Raw genomic sequence first — 19,821 nt, forward strand, 5'->3', positions numbered from 1 at the left:
AGAAGCTTCTAGGGTTTCAGAGGCTTGAAATCTCAGCCTCTTCTTCGTGCCTACGGGTTCTCCTCGACGAGAGGGTCTCGAATATGTGAAGAGCTCACGGAATTACCCCTTGGCCGGCTGCCGAAGACGAAGCCCTAGCTTCGGCTTCGTTTTCGCCCGAGCAGCGCCATCGCACGTGAGAGAGGAGAGGATGAGAGGGTTTTGGTCGTGAGGAAATAACCCGATTCCTTTTTATACCAATGGGTATTCTCGGTTTCGGTTATTACTTAAATTTATTTCGCCATCACTTTGATCACGAAACACCTGCTTGAGCACTTGGCTATCACACTTCGCTTAAGTCTTGGATCGAGTCGAAGGTCGCGGGTTCGGACCTCGGCCGAACCTCTTTATTTTTTGCAACTTCTTTCTTTTGGTAAAAATATCAAACGAACTCTGAAAATTTCATAAAAATACTCTAAAAATTCCTAAAAATCTCTAGAATATTTCTAAAGCATTTCTAAATATTTATAAACACTTTTAGAACTCCGAACAATGAAATTTGGGGTGTTACAATTTTACAGGGTAGTTTTGCATTTTGCCTCGGACTAACGTTTTCTTGCAGGTTGTTGGAAAATAGATATCCGAGCACCCGGAAGGGATCCGAGCGCCCGGAAGGAGTCCGGGCGCCCGAAATGCAAACCTTATCCCCTCGCCGCGTCGCCACTTGGAGTTTCATGATTGGCCGAGTTACGTCACACTCTAGGTGCCTAGAAGGGATCCGGGTGCCCAGAGATTCCTATATAAGGAGGCTCCACCTTGGAGCAAAGAATCAACTGACAACAAAGCCTTACAACGCTTGCTCTGTCGTGTTGTGCTCCTGCGACGTTGAAGCTTCTCTGACAAACGTGCTGTCTTTTTCGTTTCTTAATTATTGTCGGTACTTCATTTCTGTTAGCACTCCTGTACTTTTATTCTGTAACTACTCTTTCAAATTGCTAGTGGATTGCTCAACGAAAGCACTCAACGAGTACGGGCCTTGGAGTATGAGTCGACGAAGTCTCCAAACCAAGTAAAAAATTACTTGTATTAGCATTGTTCTATTTTCAATTTTTCTGCTGCGTACTCGATCTTCTTCTCGAATTCTTAAATCGCTTTTCACCCCCCCCCTAGCGAGTTACTCGATCAAACATCTTCTTTCTTTATGCCTTGTTGATTTTTTGGAACTGCAAAATCGTACTTAATTATTAAAAAAATTACAAAGTTAGTTTTTAGGAATACCTCCATTCGACGTTTCCAGTTTGTGAACTCCTCCTTGAAGTTTAGTGGGATAAGGCTTGGTCCGGACATTGATTTTACTTCGGTCAGTGGTTAGTCCTTCTGAAGCGTCCTCACTTTGATACCACTTGTTAGGACTCGTGCGGTCGATAAGAAGGGAGGGGTGAATTGCCTATAAATTATAAATGGACCTTTCTCGACCTTTCAAATAAGATCAGTAGAACAATTAACTTGAAGTAGTTTAACAACTAATAAAATAAAGAGGCACAAAAAGTTACTTGGATACAACCTAGGTGGTTGTTAATCTAAGGCAAAATAAAGCACTAAAAGATTTCCTTCGGTGAAGGCGAAGAAGTCTCTTGCACTCCTTGAACGCTCAAAAAGTTACTAGAAAATGAATACTTGAGTTGTTGTCTATTTTCTACGTCTAGCGGTCTTTTTATAGCCCTTGAAAAATCTTATCTGAGGCTGAAAGGCACCTCCAATGAGACAACTGAAGATAAAGTTTTATTTTCGCCAATAGTTGTATTTTGCCCAGTCTAACGCACCTTCAAAGGGTTGAAGGCACCTTCCATGGGTGGTTAAAGGTGTCTTCAACCCTATTGAAGGTGCCTTCCCATAGAAAAGCGTGAAGGCGCCTTCAACCACATTGAGGGCACCTCCAGTAGCTCCACAGCTGCCCCTTTAGTTCTTCCATTGCTCCGATCGCTTGGGTAATTTCGTCCATTCAGAATTGGACTCACCCGGACCCATCTTTCGGCCTTCTCCTCGAGCAGGCTTCCTCCCCAGCTTCTCATCCCTCGAATGTCATGCATGTCCTTCTAGTCCACCGGTGTACTCTTCCGCAGCACCTCATCCCTCAGACGCACCGAGCCCGTCGGCTCTCTCCTGTGATGTCATTCTCGCTAGCTACGTCTTCCGCTTGACTTCTTGTGTTCCTAAGCTCCTACACACTTAGACACAAGGATTAAACACAACATGACCTAAATGAACTTAGTTGACCATATCAAAACTACCCCAAGCTTCTAACACCAACGACAATCCATCATCCATAGCCTTCATTTAGGTTCAGTGATTTCAATTTTCAGAAATCCAATTTTTCATTCATTGACAGCTTATAATTGCTCTTCACTCGCTTGGGAGGTTTCTCGAGCATACTGAGCTCTTCAAGACTAAGCTTGAAGCTGAAGTTTTCTCCTTCGACACTACGAGAAGTATTCTTTGTGGTTCCTTATGTGATGACAAGGGGAAGAATTGTTGAAGTGTGATTAGGGATTAGAGATGTTTTTGTTCTTTTAGTTTATAAATTTGTATTGATACAATTATGTTCTTCAATTTTTATTCCTGCAATTTCAATTTTGTTTTTAGTTTCTACACTCTTCGATACTATAATTTTTGTTCTCAGAATCTTGTTTCAGCAGTTTTAGTCTCTACAATTTGAATTTGCAATTTTTGTTCCTATAATTTAGTTCTTAGATCTTGTTTCTATTAACCTAGGTTCTGCAATTGAGTTCTTCATTAGTTTTAGAACATCCTTAAAATTTGATCAGTTGATGTCGCAATCTAGCATTGCTTGATTTAGTTTAAGTTTAGTGAGCTGTAATTTGTTTCTCAAGTGTCAATTAGTTCGAATTCTATTAAGGAATAGTTTAATTAATGGCAGAGTTGGATTTCAACTTGTAGTGGCTTAATTTCCACGAATTTAGTTTGCATTGATTAGTTGTTCTTCTCTTTTGTTGATTTAATCTTTAAATCTAGTTTTTTTTTTTAAGATCCTTAGGGTTAGATTCATTCATGTTAAGTAGTTTAGATTTTTGTTAGTATTTAAATTTTGTTTTGGATTAGATTTAATCAATTCTCATGTCCTTTACTTGTTTGTATTTTATTCCTTAAGCTAGGTTTTAATCCAAAAACCAAACAATCCCCATTTTTAAGATGAAAACCAAAAAATAGTTCTGAGTCTAAGACAAACATCCAATTATTAGTTTCTCAAGAGATTCAATCCTGGGATCTTTATTACAATATCTTAGTCTAGTTATGGGGTTCATTGGATATAAATTGTTGATTGGAAGTTTGTTCATGACACTCATTGTGGACCATTATCACTACCTATAGTTTGGAGATATCCTGCCGCTGTCTGGTCCCAAAACTAGAAAAATCACATTGAGAAAGCAAATCACGAAATCTGAAATATGAAAAATAGGCCTCATAAACCTATGGCTTTGATACCAATAAACCATCATGCCCCGAGGGAGTCCTTGCCCGATAAACAGATAGCATCTCCCCATTATGACAACATATAAAACCTAGATATATGGCCACAAGGTAATAAAAGATAATATCTACAGTCCACATGGTTGAAAATAACAACCATGCAGTATAATATGCAGCCCACACAGCTGGATTTAAAAAAATGAAAAACATAAAGTAAACATATAAACCCAAAATAACTGACTGCTAGTCGACTCGGCCTGACACAATAACATCAAAATAAATATAAGACTGTCGAGCAAATGCTAGTAGCGACTTCTACTATAGAGGAAGAGTTCGTAGCATGCTATGAAACATCCAATCACGAGATTTAACTGCGGAATTTTATCATAGCATTGCAGTTCATTAATGACATTGATAGGCCACTGAGAATCTATTATTATAATAAAATCATAAAACTTAATGCCAAGAACAACCGTAGTTCATCGAAATCTAAGCACATCAACATCAAGTTTCTAGTAGTTAAAGAAAGAGCTCAGAGTCGTCAGGTCATGATAGAATACATCAACAGAGATTCGATGTTAGCCAATCCACTCACCAAAGGCTTAGTATCTAAGGTGTTTCATTATCATGTTGTGAATATAAGAGTTCTTCTTATAGAAGAAGAGCTCATTTAGTGAAAGTATGTATTTATTTTATTATTCTAAATTTGATAATAAAGACAAATATTTTTGTTTTGATATTTTACGTACTTAAAGTTAAATATTTATGGGATTTTATTTATTTGTTGGACAATCTGAAATATAATATCATGATTTACTACTGCTGTTTAACATTTGGTATTTGTAAATGTGATATATATTACTTTTGGAATCATAAAATTTGGATCATGATTTGCTCTTGCAATTTAGTATTTGCAAATATAATTTGACCTCTTTTTATGTCACTTTAGGATCAGTTGAAAATTGATATGCATTGATCACATTTCATATAATTTCTACACTATACATCCATATATTGATCTATGTCATTAATAACATTGATATTGTGATTATTGTTAGGGCTTGTTGTTATCATATACAGTAGCTATACCATCTTTAGTTCTATACCAATGAAGTTTATTGACCAGATTGTTTATAAAATATCTTGTATCCATAAAGTTTGATATCAACTAAAGTTTTACTTGTATTTCACATATAACTCACATGTAACCTAAATGGGTGATTGATGAATTTTGTTATCCCTATTAAGTGAGTTTATTTGTAAGTTAAACATGTTAATACAATTTGAACCTTTAAAGTGATCTAACTTATGTTTATTAGATTTTGGGTTATTGAATGTAAGTTCAATAGGTAGAACCCTTTAGTTCAATCTGTTATCATTTATGTGCTGATAAATGATTTAATTCCTATATAAAAAGGAGGCCCCCAAGGGTTAGGATAATCTTGACGAAGCTCTTAGTTTCCCCATTGATCTAGAGCATTTCGACACCGTCATCTCTAAGCCCTTTGGAAAGCTTTCCTCTTTTTTTTTCACTATATCTTCTTTCATAAAGATCAAGACGTCGATGTTAAGACAAGCATAATAATAATTTTTCAATTAAATTATTTATCTATTGATTGATGTATTATTTTGCTATGTCATATTTTCTATTTGTTACGTCATGTTTTCGGTTGAAATTAGATGCTCTTATTGTTTTTCCTATTTAAATTTTTATTTAATTGTCTAAATCCATGTGGCTTACATTTTACCCCAACCAACAGTAATCACATGTTACAATATAATAAAGTATTGTATCTATAGTAATTTTAACTAAGTGATTATTTTAATATATTAAAGCAGTTATTCGTAACTATTATGATAATATTAAAATAAAAATATTTTTAGTATCAAAAATATGTCAGAGCGTCCTACTTTTTGTTTTTTTTTTTTAATAAGGTCTTGTTCACTAAACAAAGGATCCTTTTAATGATTCCGCTAATTTGAAGTGCTTGATTTAAGTCCTAAAAAGTTTTGATTTACCCTGCACATCCGTGTGCATCTCTCATGTACATTCTTCGGCGTCTCATATCATCTAAGACGTTTCGTTTTTTTTGTTTTTTAAGTTCCGGTCGTATCAATAAAATTTAACTTTTAGAAAAAAAATTAAGTTTAGGACCGTAAACAAGTTATAGCATTAAGCATAAAGAAAAAATTTAATCGAAAAAAAAATTAGATGGGCAGCGTAAAATGTACATAATTTCAAAACTATATATATCAGGGCAAAATGTACATAATATTAAAATTATATATATGATATATTATTTGACGCCCTGCTCCTAGGGCATAGTTGAGTTTAGGATCATAAATAAGTCAAGCCGAGTCGAGTTTTAGGATATTTAAAATTATTTAATAAGGTAACTGAATCAAGCCGTGCTTAAAATGAAGTAAGTTTTTGAAATAATTATTTAAATTTGACTTGGTTTATTTTTTATTAGATTAACCTTAATTGAAAAAAAGGACAAATCCATTACCTTAGCGACCCCTAGTACCGGTCCCACGGATATGGAGGGAGGTACATGCAAGTACACATGTCATAAAAGCATGATAGGGTAAACCCCATATCCCGCGGGTCATCCGAGTTGGTATGTGACGGGTGTTGCGACAATAAGATCGTAGGGTCGATCCTCGAGGCAGTTGGGGAATAAATCCCCTATCCCCGTATTACACTCTGTTCATCACATGCTTGTTCGGATGCTGCGATTTACTTCCCTCTTGATGGCTTTGGGTCGGGTACGACAGGGGCGCTAGGGACGAGCGTTTCACCTTTTGCCACAATGATGGGGTAAACCCCGTCCCCAGGGCATAGCACAGATGGGGAGTGCATGGTTCTGTAGCTGAAAGGTCCAGGGGTCGATCCTCAGGGTGTCACTGCCTGGGGTTAACATCTCCGCCATGCACTTTCCACCTGTGTACCTGCATTTACCTCCCTCCATATCCGTGGGACCGGCTCTAGGGGGGCCGCTGATGTGGTGGTTTCACATTTTATGATGAGGTAAAGCTGGTGTCGAATATTCCAATATCATGATGGTAATTATGATAATTATCTTGATATCTTGAGTGATTCGTTTCAATGTTATCTAGCTCTCAATTCAAGCTTGGTTGAAGCTTGACTTGAGTTTGGTCCGAACTTGGTTCGTTTAGATATTATCGAGCTCTCAATTTAAGCTTGTTTGATTATTTGAAATTTTTAGTTGTTTCGTTAATTATTGAGCTTGATAATTTAAATTTATTTGTTTATTTTATTTTATTATTTATTTAGTATATTGAAAAGAGTTTTATTAATGAATATGGTTCGTGAACATTGTTCATCAACGTTATTCACAAACATTATTTACAAACATTGTTCATGAATATTAACAAGCTGAACATACACGTGTTCAAGGTTATTTGTTTAGTTTAACGATATGTTCAAGCTTGTTTGTTTAATTAATGTAATATATATTGAATAAATATAAGCAAGTTTTTACTAAACTGAACACCAAGTTTGTTCACGAATACTTAGTTTATTTATAACCCTAGTTGAGTTGACTACTACGGGTAGATATTGCTATAATGGATAGGGGCAGAATATTGATAAAGTCTAGAAAAATATTCTCCCTGTTATTATAAAATTTAATTTTCTAATATATCTTTTTACAAATGACGGTAAGACTAATGGTATAGAATTAATAGTGTGACAAATTCTATCTTTTTTTTTACTATCATATTATTCAACATTATAGAATTAATCGTGTGTGATGAATTCTACCTTTTTACAATAATATTATTCAACATGTCGTGTATGATTTCGTCCATAATTGACTCGTATTTTTGGACGCTTCCTACACTCAATCGGACAAAAAGGCAGGATTAAAAAAATCAAATAGTATTATATGTATATGATGCGTGTAAATTGAACACTGTTCTTGAGAAATGCACCTGCCACCGGTTGTGTACAATTTCTCTACTATGCTTCTGTATATTTTAGACACGCACAGATTTTATACGAGAGTGGAGAGAAGAAACCTGCACAAGAATTTGGTCCACAATAAAGAAAAAAAATAATAAAGCGGTGTGCTTTGGTTGTAAGCGAGAGCAAGGGATCTAATTCTCCATTTCTTTTGCCAGTTTTTTTAACCAAAATTTTGACTACCAAATCGGCGCAAACGGAGAAGGAGAAGAAGGAGAAGGGGAATTCAGCCATGGGGGTTACCTTCGAGATCCCGAATGAGTACGGCTTCGTCGTTCTCGTCCTCGTCTCCTACGTCGTCCTCAATGCCTGGATGGCTATCCAAGTCGGCAAGGCGCGCAGGAGGTAATCAATCTACCATTCTTCTTCTTCGATCGCCGACGAGGTTGACGATTAATCATTCTTTATGTTTTCCTTTTGGATGGCAGGTACAATGTGCCCTATCCCTCCCTGATCGAGTCGGAGAACAAGGACGCCAAGCTCTTCAACTGCGTCCAGGTCTCGATCTCCTCCCAGGATCAATAATTTCGCTACCATTTACTCCTACTTGTTATTGGATCGCTTGATTGGGTGGCAGAGGGGGCACCAGAACTCGCTGGAGATGATCGCGGTGTTCTTCGCCACGCTTCTGGTGGCCGGGCTGCAGTTCCCGGTCGCCGCCGCGGGGATCGGCGCATTATACACGGTCGCGCGATGGTTCTACTTCAAGGGATACTCCACTGGCGTGCCGGAGAACCGCCACAAGATCGGGTATTTGTTCTCTGCTTTCGATGGTTGATGCGCCTTCTCGATAAAAAATTTCGATTTCTTTTTTCCCTTCTGAAGGTGGCTTAGCTTCTTGGCGATCTGGGGGCTTATAATCATCACGGCGGCGATGGGGATAAGCTTGATCGTGCGGGATCTGCTGTGATGCGGCTTTGGTTTCTTGGCGGTGCAATGAGCATATTGTTCGTTTTTTTATATTTTTTGATGTCAGGTAACGACCATATGGTGTTCGTTTTGTTCCTTCCATCTGCAATCGATGGTTTATGTTTGATTCGGTTCGTTTCCATTCTCTTCGTTGGATTCCTTTGCCTTGTGTGCGGTAAAAATGGTTCTGCCCAAAAGAAAGTAATAGTATATTATCTATTTTAGACTTAAATCTTTTGAATATGAGATATTTGATTGTATCCCAATTAAAAGACTACAAATAAATTTCACTCATTCAATAGGAAAAAAGGACCTCGAAGCCATCGATCCGTCAATCTAAGACCGAAAACACTACCTACAAGTATCGGGATAATGACACAACGATAGAGTATCTTTTTAATTTTTAGATATTTAAAAAAATGAGTCTCAATTTTAAAATCGAGTTTCAATTTTGATAAATTAATAAATAAATTTTTTTTCAATGGACGATTATTCTAAGAATATTGGACTAATGAGTCGTACGCTACGAGCGCTTCTCAATTTATTTTAACGACCGGTAAAAAATTTTCATAAAATCGAGCCGATTATTCGTAGATTAGTCTACGTAAATTAGATATCCGATGTCAATTAAAAAAATATAATAAAAAGAAGTACTACCAACAATCCCACGAGACGATGATACAGCTGCAGAATGAGTTTTCAATTTTTTAAACATATAAGGATTGAGTTTTAATTTTAACAAATTAATAGATGAATTTTTTTTAATAAACAATTAATCTAAGAATAGTAGATTAATGGATAATCAACTCTAAGGTCATAGGGATCATAAAAATTAAGTATATGCATTAAAAAAAAACACTATCTACAAATATAAGGTTTGTTTGGTGAGATTTGATTATTCATTTTCAAAAAGCAATTTTTTTTATCTCTAAGGTCAGAAGGATCATAAAAATTAAGCATATGCATTACCAAAAAAAACACTACCTACGAATATAAGGTTTGTTTGGTGGTATTTGATTTTTCATTTTCAAAAAGCAAATTTTTTCACAAAATATAAAATAAATATTTAACATTTTTACAAACATGTTTTTTTAATTTAAAATATTATTTTATGAAAAATAAAAACTGAAAATAAATAATTTTTTTTAACCATTCCATCCATCACGTTGTGTCAATAACGTGAGATCGGTTGAGGAGGCTCCTACATCAATAAATAATTCGCCAAAAGTAAATTTGTGGAAGAAAACTGGATAAAAGTATAAAACTTAAATAGTAGTCTTAAATTTTATAAATTATCAGGAAAATGTTTTTTCCCAAAAATAAAATTTATTAGATGTTTTATATCTAAAATATCCTTTATTTCATATGGTTGGAGTTGTTATAATATAAAAATTTTATTATTTTATTTTAATAAAAAATTATTATATTAAAATATTCTTTATCGATTTAATTAAAATTATTTAACCTCCATTAAAATTATTTTATATAGATTAAGTAATTGTTATACAATAATGGCTAAATTCTAAACCCCTACTAAATAGTTGCTACACAATCATAGATAAATTATAAATCCTAAATTTTAAATTATAAATAAAAATTTTTAAACATTATTATATCAAAATAATTTTTATTAATTTAATTAAAATTTCATTAAAATCACTTTAAATGGATCAAAGAAACATTTTAAAATAGTTATATAAAACTATTAAGTATCTTTTACATTACTAAACAGTAAACACAGTGTTGTATTAACAACTAATTACAACTACAATAATAATACTGAAAATATAGAAGAATAGTATAATAACTACATAGTAACTTCTACATTAACATTGATAGTAAAGATATTCTTGTAAAGTGGAATCTCCTTTTATTTGTTTTTTAATAAAGCAGCATAATTTAGAACATCTTTTTAACTTGTCTTTTTTATTTTTTCGAGTTTATAGCTGTTCCTTCCACGATGAATTTGCTTCCGGTAGTTCTATATTTGCCGATCTTTTCCATGCAACCATTAAATATAGACTGAGGATCTCGATCATAAGTTGTGGCATTTCTTCATTTTAATTTGCATTCTGTCTCTTTTATGCTCACTTTATTTCAGCAATGCCGTGCTTTTTAGTTGATTGACTAGACCCATCACGGCCTTCCAAGTCCGTTGTACTCTGTTGAGAAGACCTCCTCATCTTCTTCTATATTGACTAATAGCCTGACGATCAGACCAATGTGGTGCATATTTTTATAGATATATAGAGAGAAAATTGCTATGCTAAGCGATTCATCGTGCATGACCGTGAGCAAAATCCGACGTGAGTTATCTAACACGGTCAAAACTCAATTTTTTTAATTCCTCTCTCTCATTTGTATACAATAACTTTTCTCTCTTTACTCTTAAATAAAAATAAACAATGTTTCTCTCTCATAGGATTGCATGCAATAATCATTATAGTACTGATTTTTAAAAGTGGCATAGATACTATAACGTTGTAGTAACTACTACATAATAACTGCTACATGTTGTAGCAGCTACTATGTAGTAGCTGCTAACAACGTACAGCAGTTATTATATAGCTACTGCGTTGTAGCAGCTATTGTGTTATAGCTGTAACAACATGCAATAGTTATTGTGTATATACTACGTTATAATAACTACTGCACCGTTGTAGCAACTACTGTACCATTATAGCAGCTAATATATACTAACTGCTAAAAGTTATAGCAGCTACTGCACAATTGTAGCAGCTACTGCATAGCAACTGCTATAAGTTGTAGCAGCTACTGCATAGTGACTACTACAAGTTGTAGCAGTTACTACACAGTTGTAGTAGCTACTGCACAATTATATCAGCTACTGTACAGTTATAGCAACTACTACATAGTAACTGCTACAAGTTGTAACAGTTACTGCATAATAACCATTACAAGTTGTAGCAGCTACTTCACAGTTGTAGCAGTTACTGCATAGTAACTACTATAAGTTGTAATAGTTACTGCATAGTAGCTGCATCAACGTTATAATATCAGTACTACAATAATTGTTACATGTAATAATAGAATAGAGAAGATACAATTTTATTTTAATTTAAGAGGAAAGAGAAAAAAGTTGTTACATGTATATGAGAGAGAGAGATTAAAAAAAATATGTTTTGACCGCGTCAGATAAACCATGTCAGATTTCACTCACGGTCGCGCACGAAAAGCCCTTAGCATATCAACTCTCTCTCTCTCTCTCTCTCTCTATATATATATATATATATATATATATATTTTTTTTTTTTTTTGAAATACCAAAACAAGGTATTTTACGTAGAAATAGTAATCTTGTTTTTTTTGATGATCCACGATACAGAAGAAATAATTCGGGAATTACTAAATATGAGACCGTAGAGGTCAATTCAATTATCAAAAACAAGGATTTGATTGAGTATATAGGATCAAAAGAATTTATTCCGAAATACCAAATGAAAATAGATCGTTTTTTTTTATTCTCGAGGAAGTGCATATTTTACCTGGATCTTCATTTATATATATATATATATATAGGTCCACCGCGCACCCTTTCGCCACATGCCCTTTTGCCACGCGCCATTTCACTGTGTGCTCGTGTGCACTCTCTGATCCATCAAATCGTATTTTTTATCTTGAACACTATAATCCAAAAGGAAAGTCTAAATCATAAAGGGAAAATCTTATTACTTAAATACAGTATAACCTAACCACTAAATCGTAAAATCTTAAATGCTAAATACATATAATATACTCCGTGAAAATTTAAAATTTTTAATTTTGAATACTATAACTTAATAGGGAAGTCTAAACTCTAGAGGAAAAATCTTATTTGCTTAAACTCATGATAACCCAACTTCTAAATCATAAAATCTTAAATACTATATATATATAATATACCCTAAAAAAAATTTAAAAAAAAAAAATCTGCTTGAATCTAGGGTGCTTGGATTGATTCAGGCACCCTTAGTCTACACAAGCACGCGACATTTCAACAATAAAATATATATATATATATAGATATATATATATATATATATATATATATATATATATATATATATATATATATATATATATATATATATATATATATATATATATATATATATATATATATACGAGACTCTCACTGAGTCCGAGCGCCCAGACCCCTCTCAGACATCCTGAGCAATCGAAATCAGCTCGAGGCATCCGGACTCAGTGAGAGTCTCCCAGCAGTCACCCACAAATAGGATATGCAGGGTATATATATATATGTAAACAATTTCTCATGATCCGCCTCGTTGTAGCAGGTCATCACTGAATGCTAGTGGATCGTCCCAAGTTGGATCCCAGCCAGACCCAGCAGGATCGTTCCTAGATTGCTGCTAAAATCCCAGCTAGACCCCCCTCGATCTCAACCGCTGGCGGCTAAATCACCCCAGATCATGGCCGAAATCCAACAGATATCGTTGTCGTAATCCGTTAGCGATTGTGACCGCTAGCGTCGTGGCCGAATGATGGCCAATTACGATTGGATTCCGGCTGCAATCCGTAGTCGCGAGCCGGCCGGGGTCTTCTATAAACTAATAGTCTTTTGTACTCCCTTATACCATCCCTAACCTTTTTATATAAGTTTCACCTCTCTACCTCTAGACCTCAAAGCATACAAACGTTTCATTTCAAACTTCTCTCATCATTCTATCCATAATTTTAATAAGTATTAAACCAACCTTAAGAAGGCTACAGTTCAATCACTATACCAACCTGCATAACTTAACGATCACATACTATTCGAATTTATAATTTTCATGTAAATTTGTAGAGTGCACTCTCTCCTGAAACATTGATTCTTGTGATAATATAATATCTTAGTCTGGCATTTATTGGCTTTACTTATAGAAATGGATGGTAGAGTGAAAACTATGCTCAAGATAATTGAAGTCGATGCTGAATTCAGGAGGTGGTTGGTACCTCGATACAATGTCAAACATATCAAAGAGGGTTCCTGCTGCAGAATTCCTGGTTTGCTTTAGAAGCAAGGTATTTATATACAAATGGTACCAGATCAATAGAAGAATGGAGTTTGTGTTTGTAAAATCTTGATGCTTTATATAATCATAATTTTGGATTTTTGCTTTCTCTGTGGCCATCTTCAATTTGTATCCACTATTTGTTATTCACTAGTGTAAATTATGTTTCCTGCTACGAGATTTCGATGACATTTTATTTGTTTCATCATTTGCAGGTTGTAGTGGAAGTAAACATAAAGATCATTGCAACTGTTAATGAAGACAGTATTATTAGATGGATTGATTAAATTGTTTACAATAAAAGATGCTTGAAAAGAATAGGGTATCCTTGACTTCTGACGACACCATGAATGATATTAACTATTTTGGCGAAGGCTTTAGTTGCGTTAAGAAATGTTCAAATTCTTAATGGATCAAATTTTTAATGTTATATTAGCTTTGGATGTAAAGACTTACCATTAGTGATTCATTTGTAAAATTGACTCAAATGTTTATTAGATAAATAAAAATTATGTATTTATACTTTTATTGTATTTTAAAAAAAAAATTATTTCTATTTTAAGTAATAAATGAATTGTGATAATGTCTAAATTTAAATTTTAGATTATATATTTAAATAAATATTAATGATAATTATATGTGTTTAACATAACATCCTAACTACGTGTGGTGCGCATTGCAAATGTTTTTAATCGTAAAGTGCACCGTGCGTTACAAATGCTCTTAATCGTAAAGTGCACCGTGCGTTGCAAATGGTCTTAACTGTAGCACGCAGTGTGCACTATGAATGCTTCTAACCCCCAACACGTGGTGCGCACTGCGAATGCTCCTAACTGCAGCCCGCGGTGCGCGTAACGAATAGAATAATTGTGTATTGTAAAAAGTCAGATTTATTGTAGTGTTATGACTATTAACACAACCCACAAATGTGTGTAATTATCAAGATATTGCCTTTATAGCAACCATATAACACATCATTATAGCATCTCCATGCACTTATCTTTGGCCTCCTAACTAAAGGGGTCCAACTTACAATTGCATAATCGTATTCATAAAAATAATAACTAATTCTAGAAAGTAATAAAAATTTACAATGCTAGAATTATACCTTTAACTCCCATTACTTCAACTTAAATAATATAACACGGGTAACAAAAAATTTAAACAAACGTGCTAGTTAGAAGAAGTGTTGTTATGCGAAGAATTTTTTCATAGATCCAATTCTATGATAATGAAACACAATAGCGCAGCTACAACAACTAGTCTTTTAAATCAATTTGAAATAGACAATATGAACCTATCCTGGCATTCAATTCAACGGTAAGGGTATACAAGTAGCTAGCCATATAAAGATTTTTCACTATTAAATTTTAATAGCGTTACATATAATTTTTGTCGGTCTTCAATTTAACCATCATACCTTAACTCTAATTGATTTAGACACAATATCCAGATTTTTATCTCACTTTTAGATTGTAATAACATTAAATATAATTTTCTTTGCTCTTCATTGTAACCATGATACCTTAACTTTAATTGATTTAACTTGTCTAATTATATAATGCATTGGTTTTCTTATAACATACCAACTTAATTAATTTTTTCTTGTTTTATCATATTGTTAAGCTACAACCAATTGCTACTAGAAAATAAGTAATGAAACAAACTCTCTGAATTATTTGTTAAAAGATTAATTTAGTACTTGAAATACATAGTTACAAGTGAAAGATATACCTTAACGTGGGTGCAAGAAGAGAATTAATTAGCAGCACTTTGAAGAACACTTACACCAACCAATCGAATAAAGGCTGTTTTGTCATGTTCTAGTACATATTTTGTAGTGGTCCTTATAAAGTTAATTCTAGATATAAAGAGAACTTGTTCATGGACTGAGAAATTAAGTCACAAATCATACCATTCAAAGAAGCAATATGGTCAGAAATCCATGTTCTAGACCCAATAAGTAAAGCAGCTAAAACCTCATACCCTGTTTATCCAAAGGGGTGGGGACGTGTAGAAGGATCCAACAAAAAGAATAACTCAAATTGGGCTCACTTCAGGTTTTTGACCAAGCCCGAATCATAAAACATGTTCAATTTAATTGGATAACCACTTATTTCAAAATCTCAAACCACAAAAGAAAAAAAGACTAATTATACATGTATATGCTTAACACTCTCCTTTCAGCATTGATGAGTATACTTCACTGATTGGCTCAAACACATCATGATAAGATTTTTTTATCGACTCTGAGCATGCCAGCTCTAATACCACAATAAAATTAATTGGATAATTACTTAATCCAAAATCTCAAGCCAATAAAAAATCTAAAATCTAAAACTTAAGCCCTTCTCGATATCCTAAGTTTTTAGTATAAAGAATACTAAATTGTATATTTAACATGGACTATAAGTCATGAAACTAAATCACAGTTTAACCTGTATTATTGTTCAATTAAGTACCCTTGTTTAATCAATCATCATGGACATATCCCTACAAAATAATTTGGCTTACAGCCTCATCAACTTAAGTTCATTTTAGATGAAATGTTTAAAAAAAATAAATATATCAATAATGGCATTTGAGGTAATGGTCCTTCGATCAAATCTATAACATGGTTGATTTTACAATTTTTAAGAGTAAAATCTTTCCCAGATAAATTATCAAATAGGTATGGAAAACACATTTTAATTAATGAGAACATCAAATAATTTGTGCACGGTGAAGAGCGTTAGAGCAGATAAATAGGATAGAAAAAAAAAACACAGGCTCTTTAACATTGAAGAAACTGTATGCGGCAGAACCTTTAATGATTTCACTCTTGAGTCTTTCTGTGTTGTGTTTTAATTTTTATTGTATTTATTTTATAATTTTTCGAATACAAAAGTGAAAGTTACGAGTGCTATTTACCCCTCTCCCCCCTCTAGCGCATCTCGATCCAACATAAAGTACCTTCAAAGTAAGTTCCATCTACCCCACATGAACGTTGGACAAGCAGAAAATCAAATTTAAGTAATCTGAGATCTTGGGGATCAGCTGCCTTCATTCATGATAAGACTCACGAACATGAAAAACTAGGATCCAGAGGTAAGAAGTGTATCTTTATAAGATATTCTGAGACTTCTAAGAGTTATGTTATTATTGGTGAGCGACAAGATAGAACCATTTCTGAAATAGGGTCAAGAGATGCTACTTTTCTTGAAACTAAGTTCCCAACATGAGGTGAAGTTGATAAGACAATTCCTCTATATAAGATAGAGGAGGAGGATAATGTTCCTTTATTAACGAATTAGGAGATGTCTGAATCTAGTCAACCTAGTGGGAGTAATTTGCTAAGGAATAAGTCAGTTTCTCAACAGTCTAACCTACGAAGAAGTAGTCATCAGATTATTCCTTGGAGAATGTTTGATATTGAGAATGAGGCATTGATGATTCTCCCAGTTGTTGACGAGGAACCTCGAACAGTTGAGGAAGCTTTGAGATGCTAAGTTAGAAAAGAATGGAAATGTAAAATACCGAAAATGGGTGAATAATGATAAGGGAATTTTTCGAAATTTCTGGGAATTTTTCCGAAATTTTTCGGAACTCGTATGGACGAGTTTACGGGGATAAAAACGGGGCTCCGGGAAAGTCTATTTAGGCTACACATTTAAGTGAGGAAAAGTTGATTTTTCTTTATTTATTTTCTTTCCTCCGTTCCTTTCTTCCCCGCCGAACCCTCGCGCCCGACACCTCGCCGAGCCATCTCCTCCCGTGCCCTAATCGGCGACGGTTTCCCCCTCGCGAGTTAAAGTCATTCCATTTCCTCTTCTCTTCCTCTTCCCTATCGCGCCGCTGCCTTCCTCCACTCACTCTCTGCCGCGCCGATCTCTGATCGCCAACCACCCGAGCGGCGCCGATCAAGCCGACAACTCCTCTGCCCTAGCGTCGGCAACCAAGCTTCTTCCTCCCTCGGAGTCACTTTCAGCCAAGGAGAGGTTCGGTGCCCTAACCGCAGTTGTCGTGCCCTAGATCGCCAGGGATCGGGAGGGTGAGCCGAGCACAAGGCTGATCACCAAGTGCTTGCTGTGCCACCTTGTTAGCATTGTTCGATCCTGCTACTTGATCGAGCCAGTTTCACCAGATCGCCAGTGCATGTGGGAATTCAGGGCTCCGAGTGTAAGCTATCCTGGATCGATCTCTTCTCCTGTTTGCTTCCTTCTGTTTGCTACTGAGAGCACTTGGTTGCGATTAAGCGATCTCGGAGGTAAGCGATTTAAAATTTTGGTGTTGGTTTAGAGTATTTGAATGTATTCATAGTGTTGATTTTGGATCGATTGTTGGAAGGCAGCGACCTAGGTTGGTTTCGGCTACCATCGTATCAGTAGCACGTTGTTGACTGTGCCCGATCCATGGCACTTGATATCTACTGAAGAGGAAGAGGTGAGTGATATTCTAGGTGTTGAGTTTCAACAATTTGATGCTTAATGGTAAGACTTGGACTGATCCGAGTATACTTTATGGATGTATAGGTGATTCTTGGTAGTTGTCGGTGGAGGTTTATAAGGAATATTTGGTTAACCCAATCAGAAAGAATTTCTATTGGGTGTCAAAATCAATCCTCAAGGGTTAGAGGATTTTGGGTTTAGTCAACCAATGAAATCATAACTCAAATTTTTGAAAAATGGTTGACTTGAAACCTCAAGGGGGAGGACTTAGCATTGATAGAGATTCATGATCAAGAGGGCTAAGTAGAGGTTACCTTTATCTCACAATGATTTGTATTATTTTCTAACCATAAATATGAGATATTAGGATGATACAAATAATTCACTTATGCTTATGACATTTTTGATGAGTTATGATATGTATCAAATTGTTAGTAATCATAGACCAACTATGGGGAAAGCAAATGTTTAATTAATGGACATCTTGTCCATAGATAATAGTTGGATATTTTAAATGTTTTGAAAATAATTCCATGTTTTATTTACTATAGTATAGCTATATTAAAACATATGATTGCAAACTGTGTTTCAATTTGATACAAAACTTGCATGTTTTTGATACTTTTGAGATTTGGTCAAAATTTCAAAAATAGGTTGATTTTTCATGAAACCATATTTTTCCTAGTTAAAGGATATTTCAAGGAATATGTGCTCAAAATTTCATGATTTTTTGAATTTTCTGGAATTTTTTATGCATTTTTGAAGTTGAACTCAGAAGGCTGAAATTCGAGTTCAGCATGTATCAGTCGACTGTGACAAGTACCAGTCGACTGGTACCAGCCTTACAGCACTCTGAGGGTTTCTGAAATCAGGTGTTTGGTCCAAAATTGGTTGGAATTGATATCATAGTATGTATACGTGTCTAGTACAATATTTTTGATGGTGTCAAAGGGGGAGAAAAGGGAAGGTTAAGTTAGTAACCTACTTGGTTTACTTGTGTGCAAATCTTTGAAAATTAAGGTTGAGAGCATGTATTAAGGGGGAGCTTGGGTTTTATGCTTCATGTTTACATATTACTTCAAATTTTCAAAGTTGTTATTTATGCCTAACTTAAACATATTGCCACACATCAAAAAGGGGGAGATTGTTGGTGCAATCGACCTAGGTTTTGATGTGTGTGTTAAAGAGTTTAAGTTAGGCTTTCATATGTATTTGATATGTGTTTGAGTCTTGCAGGACTTGGTGGAACACATGAGAACTTGGTGCGGCCAAGTATGGGAAACTCATCCAAGGGCTCGGATTCTTGAGTCGGTGAAGGATGGTGTGGAAGACATTCGAGGGACCGCCGGACGAGGAGCAGTGGAGTGGAGCCGAGGGAAGTGGACTTCAAGGCAGCGTGAAGGATGACACGGAGAGGAGCCGCGAGCTCGGGTGCATCTGAGGGACGAAGGCCGAGGAAGAGGACTTCAAAGGCGACTCTGGAAAGGATGAGAGAAGTGAATGTACTAGGACCAGTTGACTGGTCCTAAGACCAGTCGACTGGTACATAGCCATTGGCAGAATTTGACTTTCTGCAGAGAGCCGTTGGCTGGGTCCAACGGCACACCAGTCGACTGGTTCTTAGACCAGTCGACTGGTGTCGAGGTTTGAGTTGATTTGTGATCAACTCTCTCCTCTTATTTAAGGAATGCTTTGGGGCTTGAAGAGGGTTACTGGTGCTAATTGTAAACCTTCTTAGTCTTTTCCAAAGCTTCCAAGTTTAAGTCTCTTCCTCCCAATCTAAACTCCATCTTGTAAAGAGGAAGAGATCACTTTGTGAGAGGTTTGCTCCACCGAGAAGGAGAAGCTTTAGCCGGAGATTGCCGGGGACTGATCCACTGAAGGATCAAGGGATCATCCACCTCAAGGATACGCCGTGGAGTAGGAGCAAGCAATCTCCGAACCACGTTACATCGAGCGTGTTAGCGTTTGTATTCTTGTTTGTGTTTCATTGTTTTAATTGCTATATTTT

The 19,821-nt window shown here is 35.2% G+C and overlaps 1 protein-coding gene across 1 annotated transcript; it reads left to right on the top strand.

Annotated features, from left to right (window-relative positions):
* The first annotated feature begins 7,492 nt into the window (after nt 1–7,492).
* LOC121982888 (microsomal glutathione S-transferase 3-like) lies at nt 7,493–8,507 on the top strand. Its single transcript, XM_042535908.1, has 4 exons — nt 7,493–7,801; nt 7,885–7,954; nt 8,034–8,206; nt 8,282–8,507. Exons 1-4 carry the CDS (start codon nt 7,689–7,691, stop codon nt 8,364–8,366), a joined length of 441 nt encoding a protein of 146 aa, XP_042391842.1. The 5' UTR covers nt 7,493–7,688; the 3' UTR covers nt 8,367–8,507.
* Nucleotides 8,508–19,821: the final 11,314 nt, after the last annotated feature.

The sequence above is a fragment of the Zingiber officinale genome, chromosome 5A (assembly GCF_018446385.1).
Source record: "Zingiber officinale cultivar Zhangliang chromosome 5A, Zo_v1.1, whole genome shotgun sequence".
Lineage (NCBI taxonomy): Eukaryota > Viridiplantae > Streptophyta > Magnoliopsida > Zingiberales > Zingiberaceae > Zingiber > Zingiber officinale.

Coding starts and splice junctions, on each gene's coding strand:
- LOC121982888 (XM_042535908.1), top strand. CDS start 7,689: ATGGGGGTTACCTTCGAGATCCCGAATGAGTACGGCTTCGTCGTTCTC. Junction 7,802..7,884: donor GTCGGCAAGGCGCGCAGGAG/GTAATCAATCTA, acceptor TTTGGATGGCAG/GTACAATGTGCCCTATCCCT. Junction 7,955..8,033: donor AGCTCTTCAACTGCGTCCAG/GTCTCGATCTCC, acceptor ATTGGGTGGCAG/AGGGGGCACCAGAACTCGCT.